The sequence below is a fragment of the Pyxicephalus adspersus genome, chromosome 12 (assembly GCF_032062135.1).
Source record: "Pyxicephalus adspersus chromosome 12, UCB_Pads_2.0, whole genome shotgun sequence".
NCBI classification, from domain to species: domain Eukaryota; kingdom Metazoa; phylum Chordata; class Amphibia; order Anura; family Pyxicephalidae; genus Pyxicephalus; species Pyxicephalus adspersus.
In genome coordinates, this window is record NC_092869.1 from 33,038,800 (window position 1) to 33,057,085 (window position 18,286).

At 38.2% G+C, this 18,286-nt stretch overlaps 1 protein-coding gene across 1 annotated transcript in view; it reads right to left on the reverse strand.

The window, feature by feature from the left end:
* Positions 1–3,523: 3,523 nt before the first annotated feature.
* The window catches only part of LOC140342267 (coiled-coil domain-containing protein 170-like), a 32,827-nt gene continuing 18,064 nt past the window's right edge, over positions 3,524–18,286 (reverse strand). The window contains exons 8-13 of the mRNA XM_072428392.1: positions 17,561–17,878; positions 16,324–16,524; positions 11,614–11,787; positions 8,109–8,348; positions 6,138–6,374; positions 3,524–5,676 (exon numbers count right to left, since the gene is read on the reverse strand). Coding sequence (XP_072284493.1) covers positions 5,458–5,676; positions 6,138–6,374; positions 8,109–8,348; positions 11,614–11,787; positions 16,324–16,524; positions 17,561–17,878 — 1,389 coding nt within the window. The 3' untranslated portion in view covers positions 3,524–5,457. The remainder of the gene's footprint in view (positions 5,677–6,137; positions 6,375–8,108; positions 8,349–11,613; positions 11,788–16,323; positions 16,525–17,560; positions 17,879–18,286) is intronic.

Here is an 18,286-nt window from a genome sequence, read left to right on the forward strand (position 1 = left end):
CAGGTAAGTTTGTTTTAATGCAGAAGAGACTTTGCCTCTACCTTTTGCAACAAAGAACCTGCCTGCTCACATTCCTTTAGATCAGGGGTTGGCAAACTCTTGCCTTTAGGCCAGATACGGCCTAGCCGGTAGATTGTTCTGACCTAACGCCCTCTGGGATCGGCTAGGAGGCGTTAGGAACTACCGGAGCCGCTGGAGCTCCAGAGCCACCGGAGCTCCAGTCCCGCCCCTTTGCAGTGGCTCCCCTATTTACCACGCTCGTTGATACTTCCGCTGCTGCGATATTCGGAGCATACGGAGGAGAGGGATTTCACTTCAGGGGGTGGTTCCAGGTGGTGGGCGGAGCCATCAGGGCGGGTCTGTCCTAGTGTGCTCCCGCCCACCCCATAAATATCCTAGTGGCCATAAAACTTTGCCGACCCCTGTTTTTGATAATTAGTACACTTCTGCTTTAATATTTAGATTAACAAGTTGATAAGAGGAAAACAGGGAAACCAGGGAAGACATATAAACAGGGGTTTAAACGTATAAATGCGATGGCTGGTATAGGATTGGTATAGGACATACAGGATATACTATATATAAGATTGAAAGCTCTTTTAGGCAGAGTCTTCCCCTCCTGTGTTGCTGCAACCCCTATTTAACCTCCCAACCGCTAACCCCGTACTTTTCCGTGCAAAAAATATTTGCAACTATCGATAACCCCGTACTTTTTAGTCTATATTAAAATCTCACTTACCTGGTCCCGCTGAGCTCATCCAGCGTCGGGTCCGTGTTCCTGCGTCGGGTCCGTGTTCCAGCGTCGTCCTCCAGCATCGATCTCCCTCTCCAGCGTCGGGTGCCGTCTCCTATACCAGCGGGACCGGTAAGATGCCGGCCGGCGTCCCACATCGTTCTCAGTCCAGTGTCGGGTGCTTCTAACACAAGAAGCCGGCCGGCGGAGAAAAAAAAAGCCGACCGGCTTCTTGTGCGTGCGTGATGACGTCGGCGCGTGTGCGGGAAATTCAAATTCAAACTCATTCATTCATTTTGTATTGGATTGAATACAAAGTCCTGTATCCAATCCAATACAAAATAATTAAAAATAAATACAAAGTATGTATTTTGAATTGGATTGGATACAGGAGTTTGTATTCAATCCAATACATAATGAGAGTTTGAATTTTGTTCTCATTTTGTATTGGATTGAATACAAAGTCCTGTATCCAATCCAATCCAAAATAATAGAAAATATATTTATGTGGTTTTGTCTATAGGTATGTGACGTTGGACGGTTGGACACTAGGGAGGTGATTTAGAAAAATATATTACTATACAGTATACAGAATTATCGCATTTTCAGTATTTTTCATTTATTTATGTATTCTTGTTTAAGCTGATTTTTGTGTTTTTCCTTTAATTTTATTTTTACATGATTGTGTGTTTCAAACATTTTTTATATTCATTATATCTACTAGACCCCTATTCGGACATATTTCTTTAAGTTACAGGTCTACAATTTAAAAAAAAAAATTTCATGAAAACCTGTAACGCTTTTGGTACAGAAATCTAGACATCAGTGTAACGCCCAGGTGGTTAATGTGCAGTGCTGTGTATATGTTGTGCTTTACAGTTTATTATTAAAAATAATAATACAGTTTATTATTAAAAATAATAATATTATATATATATATATATATATATATATATATATATATATATGCATCATATAATCCTTTGGTTTGGACTCCCTTCTCTTACCTATGCGTGTTCCATAAAATATAAAACTCAACTGTATATCCTACAAAATGCGGCACACAAGAGGGAGTTTGGAAACTCGGCATAAAGCCACCAACAAAAAAGGTTGGTCTTTAGAGAATCCAGGAAATATCTGCAAATGGGTTTCACAACGAGGATTCAAGAGGCCAAATGCGGCCTGCCATTGTTAGTTTGTTCACATAAATTTCTTCATTTTGAAAGAAAATGACCTTGGATGGTTACTTATTCACGGGAGGAGTGAACCCAACAACCTACAAAATCAGACATCTTCTTTCAAATTGAATATCATCCTAAGTAATTGAGGATCTTTTGTACTCTTCCACTTTTTCTATATATTTTTTTGGAGCCGGTGCCATTTCGTGTGATATTTTTGCCTAATCATTTTTGGCCAGTGTGAAATCTCACCATTACATCTGGAACATTTTCTTGTCAGGCTTTGATCAATTTAACAAATTAGATTGTGAATTACAGGCCCGACAATTCATTGTTAACCACTCTTTAAAATATATCTCTTTGCTAGATTTTTTTTATATCATTACTATGCTCATACTAAATGAGAAATATGTACTTCAGGTAACTGGTTTCTGAAAGTTTAACAGTAACTTTTTTTTTTAGGTTTCCTGTAAAGCGGACTTGTCACAGTGTAGAAAGCTGAAAGTAAAAAAAGAAAAGGGAATAATTTTTTATATAGTAGTTTTTCCAATGTTAATTCCAATATAAAAAAAATGTAAAGTGCATTTTTAAAACTCTTTGTTTTACCTGCCAAAAGATTTTTTTTGGTCTATTAGATTTTGGGTGGGTGTAGACCTTCCTCCAAATCAGAGGTCCCCAACCTCCGGTACGGCTGTCTGCCGGACCCCCCTGGTGGGGCACACTGGCCAGAGCCACGGACCATGTCTCGTATAGACCGCAAGCTCAAGATGGTGGCCAAGCTGAGTCTCTGGACACAACCCGCCTATGCTCCCAACGCAGGCTCAGACCAGCAATGGCGGGTTCTGGCATCATGACGTCACTCTGGGGGAAGTTTCTTCCTCTTTGAGTGACACATGGCTCCCCGTGCATGTCTGGAGTCTGTGCATTTAGTGGTCCAAGAGCTAGAAAAGTTTGGGCTCTAAGTTATGCGATTCAATGAGGCACAGCGTGGCTGACACTCCGTCACTCGAACACTTGCACCAGAGAGCACTGAACCAGCGTCTTCACATTTTACATTTGGTGGTAGTGAGGGGTACTAGTATTGTTCCCTGCTGCCCCTCATTCCCTGTGGAGCTACCACAGTGGTTCCTAGCATGCAGAAGCAGTAAACCCACCACAACCTCATGGCCAATGTGAACCACAGCTCTGCTGCACACAATATTACCGTCTGGCAAAAAAAATGTAGTTCAATAACAATTACATCATGTAATGGTATTAATATATTCCTTATTTGCACAGAAACACTGCTGGATAACTGATTTGCTCTTTGAGCTGCTTGTCCTTCTTCCCATCTGAGTTCTGCTGTACAGGGGATTGCAAATGATGTATATACAATGTATATATGCCAAATAAATATTTACAGTATATTTCTTAACAAAAAAACATTTAAAGCCCACTCAGAAACAAATACCCCAGCAGTGGGGCTATTCAAAGGTAACTCATAAAGTGTATGTAAACCTTAAGAATAGTCTTCTCATATTTTGTCTGTTAGGTCAACAAAAGAACTATTAAAGGCATTTTCAATATATATGTTTATTAAATGCTAAAAAAAGAATCTAGTGACATCCTTAACAGTGCCTGCAATGTTGCATCAAACAGTATTATCAGGAAGTGTTGTTTGACTACAGAACTTTTTCCTCTTATGTTTATGAATAGAAGGAATGGGAGGTTCTGAAGTCCTGTCCTGAGGTGACCCTGGCTCTCTGTAAATATAGTGCAATGTATGCTGGCACCCTAGGAAAGGTGGCATATTACTGGTAAATCACCAGGTAAAATTATAGAAAAAAGAATGCCACCGCTACATCCAAGGACTGCTAAGCTGCCAAATATAACTTTTATTTTTACTAAGGTTTAGACCCTTTAAAAGATCAAACAAAATGGGGCTATTCTCACTGCTGTGTACAAATAATAAAGTACTTATGAATTCTTCACACTGAACACAACAAAAAATATTTTGTCAAACCTGTTTTCATTAAATTATTCATTTTTATGTGATAAAATAAAGTGTATTCTGTTATTTTTTGTTTTTACTTTTATTGCATATAAAATATACCGTAACAATTTAAATTGTTGGTAAAATTTTGGTTATAGGATACACCAGTCTAAAAGGAAAATGATTTATCACAAATATAAATATATTGCCATAAAAGCAAATATATACATCTTTCACAATCAAACTCAGATTAATTCATTGAAAGGTTAGGCCACAAACCCAACATCCTATCTAATAAAAGTAGTGCTATTGACTGTTGTCATTGAATAATAAAAATGGTGGACGGGGCTTGGAGCTGGTGGAGAGGCTTAATTGTTAGGTCATAGTGGCAGAGAGCACCTAGTATCCAAGATCTACAGCCATAGAGCACCTAATATTCTTCATATGAAAGTTTTCCGCTTAATAAAGATAATAGGACCTTGTACAAGGAGCAAGCTCAGATCATATGACTTAATGGGGTATGTTTATAGAGCAACAAATCTGACATTCACTCAAACATTCTCTGATTTTCTCTGAAAATTTTAAAGGGCAATGTGTTTCAATGGCCGAAATTGATCCACTAGGGCAGTGGTCTTCAACCTTTTGGAGCTCTCAGACCACTAACTGTTCAGACTCCAGACCACACATGCGTGGGGAGCCGTGTATCACTCAAAGGGGAATAAATTCCCCCCCAGAATGATACCAGAACCCACTTACTCTCCCATCGCAGGTCTGAGCCTGCAATAGGAGAGTGGGCCAGTTGTGTCCATAACCCACCACCGCCCTGAGCCTGCAATGCATACGGGGGACATGGTCCGCGGCTCTGGCCAATGCACCTCCCCAAGCAGGGTCCTTCTCCTGAGTCTACTAGTGGACCGCGGACCAGGGGTTGGGAACCCCTGTACTAGGGAATATCAGATGCACAGCTTTATACATAGACCCCAAGACATCATTCAGTGGGCTGCTTATTAGCTGCTTTACCATTTGGGAATGTCACAATTAAGACTGAAACTTTTTTAACACTATACTTTTCCATCCAATTGAAAATGGCAACAATAACGTAATACTCATATATTCAGGTATATATGGGTGTATTATCCCACTGCCCTTTAGGAACCACCACATCAGGTGCTACTGGGTATAAGGGTGAAAATGAGAATGGAATTTTGAACCTGAGCAACTATTTACCAGGCCTGAACACTGTCACAAGAAGGAGGGATGCACACAATAAATCTTTGTAAGCATCAACGTCATCCAACACACAGGTTGTATAGGGTTAGGACAGAGAAGGAACAGGATGGTGATAATGGGAGGTAAAGGTAAGTTTAAGCAGATCGGGGGGGCTTTAAAAAGACCCTAATTAGCAAAGTGAAAAAGTAATCTTCATAAATGTACTTTTATGAATGCAAATACCGTGTAACTATAAAAAGATTAATACATGTGTATTACATACATAAGTGACATATTCTTGTTAATAATTTAACAGTTTGATGAAAAAAAATAATTGTGAAGAAACTAGAGGTAAAGTCTCTTGACTAATATTTTGGATTCATGTGCTGCACAATGTATTCAGGAGCACCGTCCCCAGTCCGGAACCCATACGGCAACTTCGATCTATCGGTTCTGCTGACGTCAATAGGCCCGTGAGTCCTTAGAACCCTCTTAAGTTGGTCGAAGATCTCATGATCTGGCACGGCCATTGTGTTAATTTTAAAACCCATCATCCTGGTAATGGTTTCTCTGAAGTCGACAAGCTGTAAAATGGATGAGAGATCAATTAAAAACATAATGCAATTATTTTCTAATATCTGCACCCATGAGATGCCTTGTGAAGAGTTGCTTAAGGGAGGGAAAAGTGTGTCTCCTTCTTTGACAACTTTGTAATTAGTTTGTAATAAAAATCTTCACAGGTACTCGTACCACCTGTCTAAAACACCTCCTAATTACATTTTTAGAAGGCAGAAAAAAAATAAAACGCAATTCCTGTTACAATCCTTATGAAGACAAATTTTACACCCTTTTTTTTTCCCAAAAAAGACATCACGAGAAGTACGGGACAAAAACCTTTTCTATTTCCATTTATTGTATAAAGTCTCTCAAAGTTCTCAAGTATCTGCAAGTTACAGCCCAAAAAAACTACTTAATGAGCTCCTCTCTTTTTTTTTAAAGGGTTGCTAAAAAGATACTAATGATTCCCTTTAAAAGCAAAGTGTACCTGTTTTTCTCTCCTTGCCACTTCTTCGAGGGCTCTTTTGGCTGTGAGCAGCTCATTAGTAACCGCATCTACCATCTGCTGACACCTCGCTTTTTCTCCGACAGATTCATGTTCCGTGTAGTCCAGTTCTGATTTCAAGCTCACCACCTTTTTAGCAGCTTTCTCTTTAATTTTCTCTAGTTTTTCCAAAGACTTGCTCAGCAGCTCAATTGTTTTTTTTTGCTGGATGGTTTTCTCCTTAAAACGAACAAAATAATATTGCAGACTGCAACTTAATATACATATATGAATCTATGTATATCTATATCTAGCTCTCTTTTTCTCTAACTATATATATTAAACGTTATAATAGAGTAAGAACATCTGAAACTGAGCAGTTGTAATAATGTAAAGACATAAATAATGTAAAGACATAAAGACATAAAACTATATGCAGTGTGATGTAAAGCCAAAACATGTTTTCTAAAAGAGAATAGTTGGAAACCCCTTTTTTTAATCATTTTTTGTGTCTTTGCTGGGATGATTCCCCTCCCTATTTGTCCTTGTCACCATTACAATTGGAACCAACAGTGCTTGGAAATACTACATTGTATTCTAGCCATGCACTATGGGATTTTCTCTGGACGTTTTTTGCAAACGTTATAACAATCAATAAACAAATCGATCCTTTACAATCAGCTGCAGGTATTTATCTGACTATCCACTTGTTTAATAATCAATCTTTATTATTATGATTGTTAAACAATTGATTGAGTGGTTAAAAAATTGCCTTTCCTGATTGATCTATTGGTTGACATTCTGCCCAAATGTCTGAGAATAATGTTTTGTCTGATTTTTGATTAATTTCACATTTTATTTTAGTTTATCAAAAATATTGCATAGTATATGGTTATTATTAAGGTTACATGAAGAGGAGGTAAGCCAAGAGGCGAAACCAAAGTTCCCCTCTGGTAAATGTCCTGTAGTGTTTGTGGGACAGGAAGTAGAAGGAAATGTCTGTAAAAAGACAGAACAAAAAAAAGCTAAAATATCTAAAGGAAAAGGCTTTGTTTTGAGATATAATAGCTAAGTTGTGCCTGTTTCAGAACAGGTAAGGTTGGGTTGTGTTGGAATGGAGTGCCATTATATGAGTGGTGATTTTTTAAAATAAAGCCTTTCTTTTTTATTATATTCATTATTAGTTTATGTGCATCTCTATGCAATGTAAGCAGATCATGGGTGGGATGGGACAGTAGGGTGCAGCCACTCTGAAAACCACAAAAAAAACTTTTTTTCCCCCAAATCTTTAGTACTATTGATTATATGTCCGTTTGGAGGAGTGCTAGATGGGCAGACTGTATTTGCATGCTGAAAGCCCTAGGGAACTCCCATGTGTGATGCTGAGCCTCCACAAATAAAGGAACTGAAAACCAGTTAATAAAATAAGTGGTCCAGGGACGGTCAGGATGAAGAGAAAAGGGCTTGACGTCCTCCAGCCAGGAAATAAGGTGGGAAATATCTGCAGCTTCCTGTTCACACTGTGAGAAGCTCAAAGCATGCAATGAAATCAGAGTAGACAACCTCAGTACAGAATAAGAGCCTTTTTTACTAACATTTTAATATCAAATTGTACATATGCACAAAAATATATAGCTGTCTCTACTTCTAAACATTTTCTTTTAGTATTTTGACCAACATATCCTTTCATTAAAGTTATTAAGGAAAATGAAACCATATTTTTACTTCCTATATTTTTCTTGCAATAATTATAGGATGTTAAGGTTTTTAGTTGTTGGTACAGATAAATGGTTTAGTAGTCTCTGAAAAGCACTTCAGAATATGCCAGTGCTATATATCTCTATGGTATTGTCAATGTAATTTTAGTGAGAATTATTATACAACTTCTAACTAGAGACTTTTTTTACCTCTTGCATTAGAGCTTAGAGAGCACTGCATAATTCTTTTCTAAACTTCCTAAAGTGGCGAGCTCACCTTTATATCGTTCATATCGACAAGCTGAGCCGTCAGGTTCTGATTAGCAATTTTCATGTCACTGAGCTGTCCTTGGAGTCTCTCGACCTTCTTCTGCAATTTTTGGGCTGTCACGTCAGCTGAATTTTCAGCGCTCAGTAAGGCTTGATGCTCTTTTTCTCTCCCGAGCTGTTTGATCTTCTTCTCCAGTTGTTCAATTTGGGAAGATTTTAACTCTATTTTTTCTCTTTGGGAATTCACCTACAGAGATATAATACATTTAGCTGGGCTGAGAAATAGCTAAAAGACAAAGGAGTACAAATAAAGACAAAGTACATTATGAGACATTATTCCGTATTACTCGAGGCTCAAGTTTCGAGGGTTTTTTTATGGCAGAATTGCTGTCAAAGAAAATCTGTTAAAAACTAGGGGACTCTAAATCAATATTTGATTGGCATATTGGCCATGACTTAATAAAGCACTTCAAGGCTGAAGAGGATACACTTTCACCAGTGAAGCTGGGTAATCCAGCAAACCTGGAATGAATCTAGTCCAGAATTGAAAACATTTGCTAACAAATAGCTAATGAATTTTAGGAAATCCATTTCAGGTTTACTGGATCACCCAGCTTCACTGATGAAAATGCATCCTCTCCAGCCTTGGAGAACTTTTAAAAAACAGGGCCAATGATAAAACATTTGCCCATTCTTGGACCAAGCAGGTGTTCATGGTGGTGGGGGTGTGTGGATGAGGAGAGTAGCATACAAATATTAGTAAACTGACAGCAGTATAGCTATTACTTTTTTTTCTGTCTTTTATTCAGTTGTGACTTACAGTACAGAGTGCTAACAACCGTCATCCAATAAAAGCCTTGTGTCCATTGATATCGTACAAGGAAGTACTCCCCTTGGGTGCTGGTTTCAGGGAAAGCATTTTTTCGTAGAGTTAGCTAGGCAGAAATATCCTCATGGAGGACAAGGTCCAAGAATAAAAACTTTATACTCCTAGATTTAGCTCTTTTCGACAGGGTCCTCTCCTTCTCCTCTGTCATTGTTTGTATCTGTCTGTCGTTTGCAGCCCCTATTTCATGTACAGCTCTGCGTACTATGTTGGCGCTATATAAATAATGTTTAATATTATTAATAATCATCATACACATTATAACTTTTCCTCACCCTTGGATAGATTTTCATGTTGGCTAGATTTATGAAAATTTTCTTGTTCTGCCTGACACCAATCTAACAGAAAGGAAGTGAAGAGACATTTCCCAAACAGAACATCAGACAGCAGTATACATCAATGCATTTGAGGCTGTCCATGACTGTGAAGTGACAGGCAGTGCATAGCCCTATGAGCCAACCTTATAAATCAATCCTGCATTTGAAGTGCTTCATAGGTCATTAATCTGGATTCAGTCATATTGATTGCCTTTGATGGTTTATACACCTGCTTGTTCTTGAAGCACAGATTTCTTGGCTGTTTTTTTTCTTATGTAAGGTAGAGAAAGAGAGAAAAAGACAGGCCTTTAGTAACACAAATAGTTGGTTATAAATGTGTTGTCTATTTAATAGGAGGCATATAGACAACACAGTAAATGATTGCATTGAGATGATTTTGCTTAATGATAAGCCTTCTTTAATAATTTCTTACTGTATCCTCTTAATAGTAATCTATCTCTCAGTGTCTTGGCTCCTGAGTCAAAATCTACTTCACTCGTACAGTTCCTTCTCAGTCTGAGATATTGACATAATGGAATACTGTTTTTTAATGGGGTCTGGTGAGCACTTGCTGCGTGCAGGATGGTATTGCCTGCTTTCTCCTTCCTAAAAAGCGTAGTGCTCACTGAGCCTTTAGGTGTCATCTGGATATGTGTCCAAAAAAAGGTATTTCACTTTTGCTATACTCCATTGTAAATCTCAGATTGTACGTATTGATCTGGAGTTTCAAAAAGAATTATTTGAGGAATAGTATAGACCCTGTCCAAAAAACAACAATGTCGTCTATATACCTCTTCTATTTACTGATAAATTGACAATTGATTTGTATATCCAAGTTTAGGAATAGGTTGTTTTCCCAGTCTCCCAATTATATGTTCGCATATGTGGGGGTACATTTTGTGCCCATTGCGACCCTTTGAACTTGAAGTTACAGTTGGTTCTTGAAAGTAAATATATTCTTGAGAGGTATGAAGCTCACAACCCCCAGTTATATTTGTGAATGGTATAGAGTAGAAAAACATGATATACTATGGACTATAATACCAGTACTATGTCTTATATGGTAAATCAGTTTTGAGTTCTCAAAATCCCCTAAGGAAGCCCCCTTTGGGCGAAACGCGTCGGGTTTCAAAGAATAACCCTGTGCATTTTATATATATGTTGATATTGCTCACAAAATTGCCCTTATTGAGATTAGGAGGACTGTGTTAGCGCTAGGTTCTAGCACAGAGGAGTTTTGTCTAGATTAGACTAAAATAACTCTTATTAAATAACCAACACATCTATAACCAACTATTTGTGCCACTAAAGGCCTGTCTTTTTCTCTCTTTCTCTACCTTACATAATGTTTAACCCTGCAGACTAGGCATGAAAAATATCTGTTTCAATCGATATCTTCCCTTTGGTTAGAACACTTTCTTCATATTCTATGTTTTGTTTTTTATTGTGTCCAAGCCCGAATCCAAACGCTTGACAGATTTACCTTGAAGAGAATCTCCTCCCTGATGAAGTGAGTCTTTCCCGCGAAACACATCAGCTTTTATATAGATATAATTGCTTATTGCTAAGGCCTTCAAACCTGTTGTTGTGACTAATGTTATGGAAAATATTTTTAGACCCAATCTGGTGTATGTTTTTATGAAGATTTGAATAAACCTGTTTGATGTTTTATACCTGTTTCTGCCACATAACTCCTTACTATAGGTTGGATCCTTTATATCCAATCACAATTTCTTGTGCTTGTTGTATTCATGTCAGTCTAATGCCCATAACATGGTCCCAGGCCAAATTTAGGGTAAGCAAATTTTTCACAATCCTTTCAAATGACAAATGGCTACACGATGCATGAACGAGAGCTGTACATACAGCACCATACAGCACCATTCTGCTCTATAGAGAGAGAAGGGGTGAGAACGACAGGGCGGCACCCTACTGAGCTCTCAACCCTTTACTTGCATTACGTTCATCGTTCGTGAATCTGCCAGGACGGTCGTTCGGACGATCGATGATGAGCGCTGTACACACGCATGATTCTCGCCTGATATTAGCCCTGAGCTGATTATCGGTCGAGAACCATTGCATGTGTGTACATAGGTTTACTGATATGTTTTTGGGATGGAGAGGAAGTTGGATTGCAGGGTGAACATACAAACTCCATTGAGATTAAGGTGCAAGGTGAGAGTGCTAGCCACCATGTTTTCTGGACCAAATGGAAGTAGTATTATAGCAGGACTGACTCTCACCTTAATCTATTCAACTTTTACTTCCAGGAATTGATTTTAAAAATGTTCATAGATATTTTAATGTACCTTTTTTTGAAGGTTATAGATGAGGGTTTTATTGTCACTCAGAAATTCTTTATCCCTCTTAGAGATATCCTCTGCTCTCTTTAGAAGAATTTCGTACTGGGAAATCAGACTCTCGCAAGATATATCTTGGCTGATATTCAACTTCTCTGCCATCTGCAGTAAGAACTTCTTGAGCTACAACGGAACAAATGTACAAATGTTAGGATAATAGCACATTTAAGAACAGCCAAGTAGAACATTTAGAGTATGAAAAGATTAAAAATAAATACCATAGACAACAAATGCAACATTCAAAACTACTGAAATGGCCTCAACTTACTTTTTTTAGTATATATATTATTACCTAAATATTATTATCTATATGCAAAAAAAAAAGGAGACAACCAGTTGAGACTGAGTTTACAGTGAAACTGTAGGTTTCACTTTAAACTTGAAAATGGATTTTAAAATTAAATAAAATGTCTCAAAAACATATTTGGTTAATATTTCACTGTTTTATCAGCAGTTTTTCAATCACTCCTTATTACAGCAGTGAATTTTACGAATGTTGATTGGTTAAATTATGGTGTCATACACTGTAGTTAGTTGTACAATGCATTTCACCAGTAGAAGACATGGGAATAAAGGTAAGCAATATATTTTTGTAGTCAAAAGAGTAATACTAGGCCAACCTCATATAGATTAGTGGAGTAGCCGCCTTCTAACAATATGTGATAAAAAAAGAAAAAAAAAAGAAAAGAAAGCTGGGTTTTTTTTTTTTTTTTGAGGCAATTTTTTGAGGCAAATCAAGACTATATTGTGCAATAACAAAAGCAAATAGATAAAAGCGTAACTTTCATACAAAACTTTTTTACAATCAGGTGAGTTTTGGTCTTTCCCATTATTTTCATGGGATGCACTACCAGATAAAGATCCCTAGACACGTACAGATAAAAGTACATCTCCTATCCTGAGGCTAGCCGTTTTCGCTGTCCTGCACAAACCTTTCTGCCACTTCTCTGTTCAGAACCTGATATGGTTTGATTTCCATCCAACCAATAAATAGTATCTAACACACAAAGAGCACCATCTTCCACAGGAGGTAATCTCATGGTTGTCCATTGTGGAAAATCCCCTGAAGAAGCCCACCAGCAAAACGCGTCGGGTAAAGAGATATACTTTTATAACTGTCTAGACATCTGGTTGCGCATCCCAGGAAAATATTGGGAAAGACGGAAATTCACCTGATTGTTTAACATTTTTGTATGAAAGTTACACTTTCATCTATTTGCTTTTGCTATTACACAATATAATCCTAATTTGCCGCAAAAAAACTAGTTTTCTTTTCTGTATATTCCAAAGTAGGTACACAGAGATTGGATAACATATATTGGGTATCGCCATGCATGCCGTAGTGAGAAGAACAATTCTGGACCTATTATTCACCGCGATAAGGACTGTTAAAACTTTGCGAAATTTCGAAAATCGAAATTTTCAGCACTGTAATTTTTCCCCAATCCCACATGCTCCAAATTCATATCTACTATATCTATTTACTCAATGGGCAAGATTTATTAAAGCTCTCCAAGGCTGGGGAAGATAAACTTTCATTAGTAAACCTAACTGATTCAGCAAACCTGAAATTAATTTTTTAACTTCCCTAGAGGTAACCCCGAGTCTGACTCGGGGTAGAAAAAGTTGCTAGAAGCGGTAACCCCAAGTCACACTCAGGGTAGGTAAACCTATGGGAGGTAATAGTAAATAGAGCCTTACCTGATCTGCCGGCGTCCCGCGTCGTCCATCGCCGCAATCTCCGTCTTCTTCTCTCTTCTTCTGGCCGGCTTCTGCATCCAATGAGTCACCGGGGCGTTCCCGGTAGAGAAAATGTATCTCCAGCTTTGGAGAGCTTTAATAAATCAGGCCAATTATGTCCATCCGCTGGATGCCATGCTTTATTCCTGACAACATTCAAGTCACTATAGGACACAGTGTTAATAGAGGGGCTGTGAGAGGAACCACATCAGTGTGATGGAATAAAGAATCCAATACACTTACAACTGTCTGATAGCATTGGTTTCAACGGACTGCCCCTTGGAAAGGTAATTCCCTCACAGAACATCAACTATATACTAATCAATATCAATCAAGATTTTAATTTACCATCTCAGCTACACTTAGGTGATATTCACTCAATATAAATTAACTCTGTGTAATTCACTGTGCATTGAATTCAGGGAGCACCTTTGCAAGGTCATTGGGAACATACTTCCTAAATTTTGTTCTGGTATTTCTCCGAGTCCTTCTCTGCTTATAATATCACCAACTACAATTAGACTTCCAAGGCAGAGCTAAAACTCATTAGTGGCCATAGGAACATTATACATTGGGCCTAACTGAATAAAGCTCTTCAAGACAGAAGAAGTAAGTTTACAGATTCCCTTCTCCTTATCTCCCTACATATGGGGGTGCATGTTCTGAAGGTCACATAGGTAAAACAGGCATGGCTAATAAGATGAATTCACAGGACAACATTAGATTTATACCAGAACACTAAAATGTATTTACAAAAACACTTTAATGTTATATTTAACAAACTAATGGTGGCCAAAAAGGTATTTAGAATTTAGCAAATTGTGAAAAGAAACAAAATTTTGTCAATGCAATACTTTGTATATCCCCAGTTTTACGATCTTAGTGGATTATATGTATGAAAGCATACATTTTTCTAAAAACAATTGCATATTTCTGTTTTTCAACATAAAATTCAAACACATTTAAAGTAAAGCTTCATACATTTATTATTTAACCTTTTTCATGTAAGGTTCTTTTAAAAACCTATTTTCTTGAGTATTATGTCATCTTAAAATTTCCTGTGTGTTGAGAAGTTATTATAATTTTGGTGTCAGCCACGCAGTAAATGCTGAAAAATGATACACCAAATCACAGATAAAATAACTTGTAAACCACTGTAGGAGTGAAAAGGTGATAACTATATTTGGAAGACATGGATGGAGGATACTTTGATTGTAAAAATTGATTAAAACTTTTAAGGATGTTTAAAAAAAAGGCTTTGCATTTTAATAACTACTCCTCGGTAATTTAAAAATAAGAAAAAAAAGTGTTTTATTTAAGAATTATGGCTTGCCTTGTATCATTTTTTACATATTTAAGTATGTCCAACCTAAAGGTCAGAGTACGAAAAAATGATAGTTTATAAATAGTGCCTGGTAAAAGCAGTCACCCCTTGGCTTCCTATACAATTTGGAGAGATTTTCCAGCCATGCTAACATTCCCAGCTTTGGTTTTTGATTATGTTGACGAACTAGAGGTTTTCACTTACCCCATCAAAGTTTTCTTAATATTAAATAAATATAAAATACATTTCCAGAGATTTCCAACTTGATAGAATGAGGACAAATTAGAACCCCAGTTGAGTTTTAATGGCACTCTGGGATCGTATTAGAGAGATTTAAACCAGTAGTGCCCCTTCTAATTTTTTGCACATAAAACTGGTCATCAGGAACTGGAACAAAAACTTCTAACCCTTCCTCCTTTGGCTTACAGTACCATCTGTATGCTGAAGACACTCAAATCTATCTGTCCACCCCTGACCTGTCTCCCTCAGTCCTGGATAAGGTCTCATGCTGCCTATTAGCCATCTCATCATGGATGTCTGACCGATTCCTGAAACTCAACCTGGATAAAACGGAACTCATGATCATCCCGCCCTCAAATTTCAAATCCCCCCTGACATATATCTAACTGTTAACAACACTGTTATTCGGCCCTTCCCTCAGGCACATTGTCTTGGTGTCACCTTTGACCCGACCTTCTCATTTACCCCCCATATTCAGAACATTTCCAGGTCCTGTCACTTTCACCTACGCAACATCTAAAAATCCGCCCCTACCTGTCCCCTGAGACCACCAAACTCCTTGTACATGCTCTTATCATTTCTCGTCTGGACTACTGTAACCTCCTCCTCACTGGTATTCCACCAACCCGACTCTCTCCTCTACAATCTATCATGAATGTTGCAGCCAGACTCATCCATCCTTCCCACAGCTCCTCTTCCGCTGCATCTCTTTGCAGATCTCTACACTGGCTTCCATTTCACCGTAGAATCAAATTCAAGCTCCTGTGCTTTGCCTTCAAATCCCTCCACAGTTATTGTCCCACTTACATTTCTGACCTGGTAAAAAAGTACTCCCCCTGACGCTCTCTCCGCTCCTCCAATGACCTGCTAGTGACTTCCTCACTCATAACCTCCTCACACGCACGGATACAAGACTTCTCTAGAGTTGCCCCATCTCTCTGGAATGGTCTTCCTCTTCCTATTCGGCTTGCTCCTACATTCTGCTCATTTAAAAAAGCCCTCAAAACCCATTTTTTTTCAAACTTGCCTACCCATCTTCTTCTGTCTTTTGAAACCGTCACTACTTCCCACCACTACATATCTCCCATCCTATTGTGTGATACTTCCCCCACCTACTAGATTGTAAGCTCTTCGGGCAGGGTCCTCTCCTCCTGTATAACTGTCTGTATTCGTCTGTCATTTGCAACTCATATTTAATGTACTGTGTAATATGTTGGAGCTATATAAATCCTGTTTAATAATAATATTAATAATATTAATAGCCCTTCTTCACTACAAGCCAAATACTGTTAGGATTCGCGGAGCAACCTAGTGTTGTAAAAAACACATAAAACACACATTATCTACGTGCATACCCTTTTCCTCTCTGTGTTAAAACCATCTTTAATCATCTCTTCTGATGCCAGCTTGCCTTGTAAATGCTTCATGGAATCCTGCTGTTCGTGGAGCAGTTCTTCGGCTTTGTAGGACTTTGCCATGACCTCGTGGTATAAATCCCGTTGTTGCTCAAGTTGTTTGGAGAGCTTGTTGATCTTCTGCTGATGCTCCTCACATTTCTACGTGAACACATGGTCCATATATTTACACATATATTTGCCAACAATTAAGTAAACGTAAAACATCTTCCATCAACCCAATACCTTCACAAGAGAGACTATTTAAAACAATTTTATACTGGGAAACCAAGCCTGATATTTTATGCTGAATGTAAGGCAAACAACTTAATGTAAAACCAAAATAAATAAACTGGATATAAACTTTCCTACCTGCCAAAGGATTTGTTACTTTGTTTAGCAAGTCCAGTGATGCAAGCACCGCTGCTAGAGAATACAAACCTGGATCTCTTTATGGCCTACAATGCTGTTAATCAAAGGAACCTGTTCTAGGGACACCTCAATCTTGGAATGGATAATGATGGAGTAACAGAAGAGGAAAACAGGAGACTACCTGGGAAAAAATCTGACCACCACTGATCAAGTCACTAGAAAATGCCCCCCCCCCCCCCCCCAGGATACATTAGTACATATTTTTGGGTTAGCATCACCATAAATATACATATTTTTTTATAACCTATTTTCTCTTTAAAAATCCATCTGCAACATTACTAAACTACACTAAAACAATACCCTATTTGATAAACTAAAATACGATTTAAAAATGTTAAACATTTTCAGGAAGGGCAATATTGCAGGTGGTGTTCCTTCTGCACTGGAACTGTCAGAAAATGCTGAGCTGCAGGTTTACAGAAAACCCAACATTTCCCGCTTCCCCTGCACCTTCCAGCAGCAAGTTTTAATATCAATATTGCAACTAGAAAGAGAAGAAGGAAGAAGATGGCGCTGCCCTATGATGGATCGGGACTGATGTTAAAAATGGATCACGGATGTTAAAAACGGATCACAGAACTGTAAAAACTGGTCTGGTAAGGTCAGGGTTTTAGTATGCTGTACCTAATGATGATGATGATGTTGAATAATATTAACATCTGCATGAACTGATGTTTTTTTATCTGCCTAGAGTTCAGCTTTAACTTTTCAATTTCCCAGATCCCCATAGCTATAAATTATTCATTGAGTACAGCACATTACTTACAGACTTCCATGTGTGCTCACTATGGCAGATCTCCTGGATTCGCTCCTTCACAGCTTCCTCAGTTTTTGGCACATTTGTAAATCCATTGCCAAGAATGGTGGCCAGCTGACCTACAAAACTCTGACGAAGGCTGTGAGCAGCTTTAGCCTCATAGCCAGAGTTATGCAAAGTCCTGTCCAGCTCTTTAATCTTCTGCTCCTTCTCCATCAGCTCCTGACGCAGGCTCCCCCATTCTTTATGGTTGTCCTTCAGTCTTTCTTGAAGAATTTCCTTTTCTCTTTCAGAACTTTTCTTAGCTAGAATAGCTTCATCCCGCTCCTGTATCCAAGACATAAAACTGGTAAAGGAAATATATAGACTTTTCCTATAGATAAACAAATAAAAGAGATCCGCTTGATCCATAACATTTTAAAAGATATTCATTTTGTGTTCATTCTCGTTTTCTTTAAGCAGCCATATTTAAATATTACATTCTTAGGCTATGCTTTATGCTTTGTTGTGCTACACCAGGGGTCAGCAAATTTTTTTGGCTACTAGGCCATTTAAGGAGGTCAAGAAGGCACACTAGGCCGGACTCACTCTTGAGTCCCATGCTGATGGCTCGCCCCCACCAGAAACACCCCTGAAAGGAAATCCCTCTCTCCGCAATGCATATGGAGGAGAGGGAATGTCCCCTTACCCTGGCGGCGGAAGTGTTACCACTCACCGCTGTAATTAGAGAAAGGA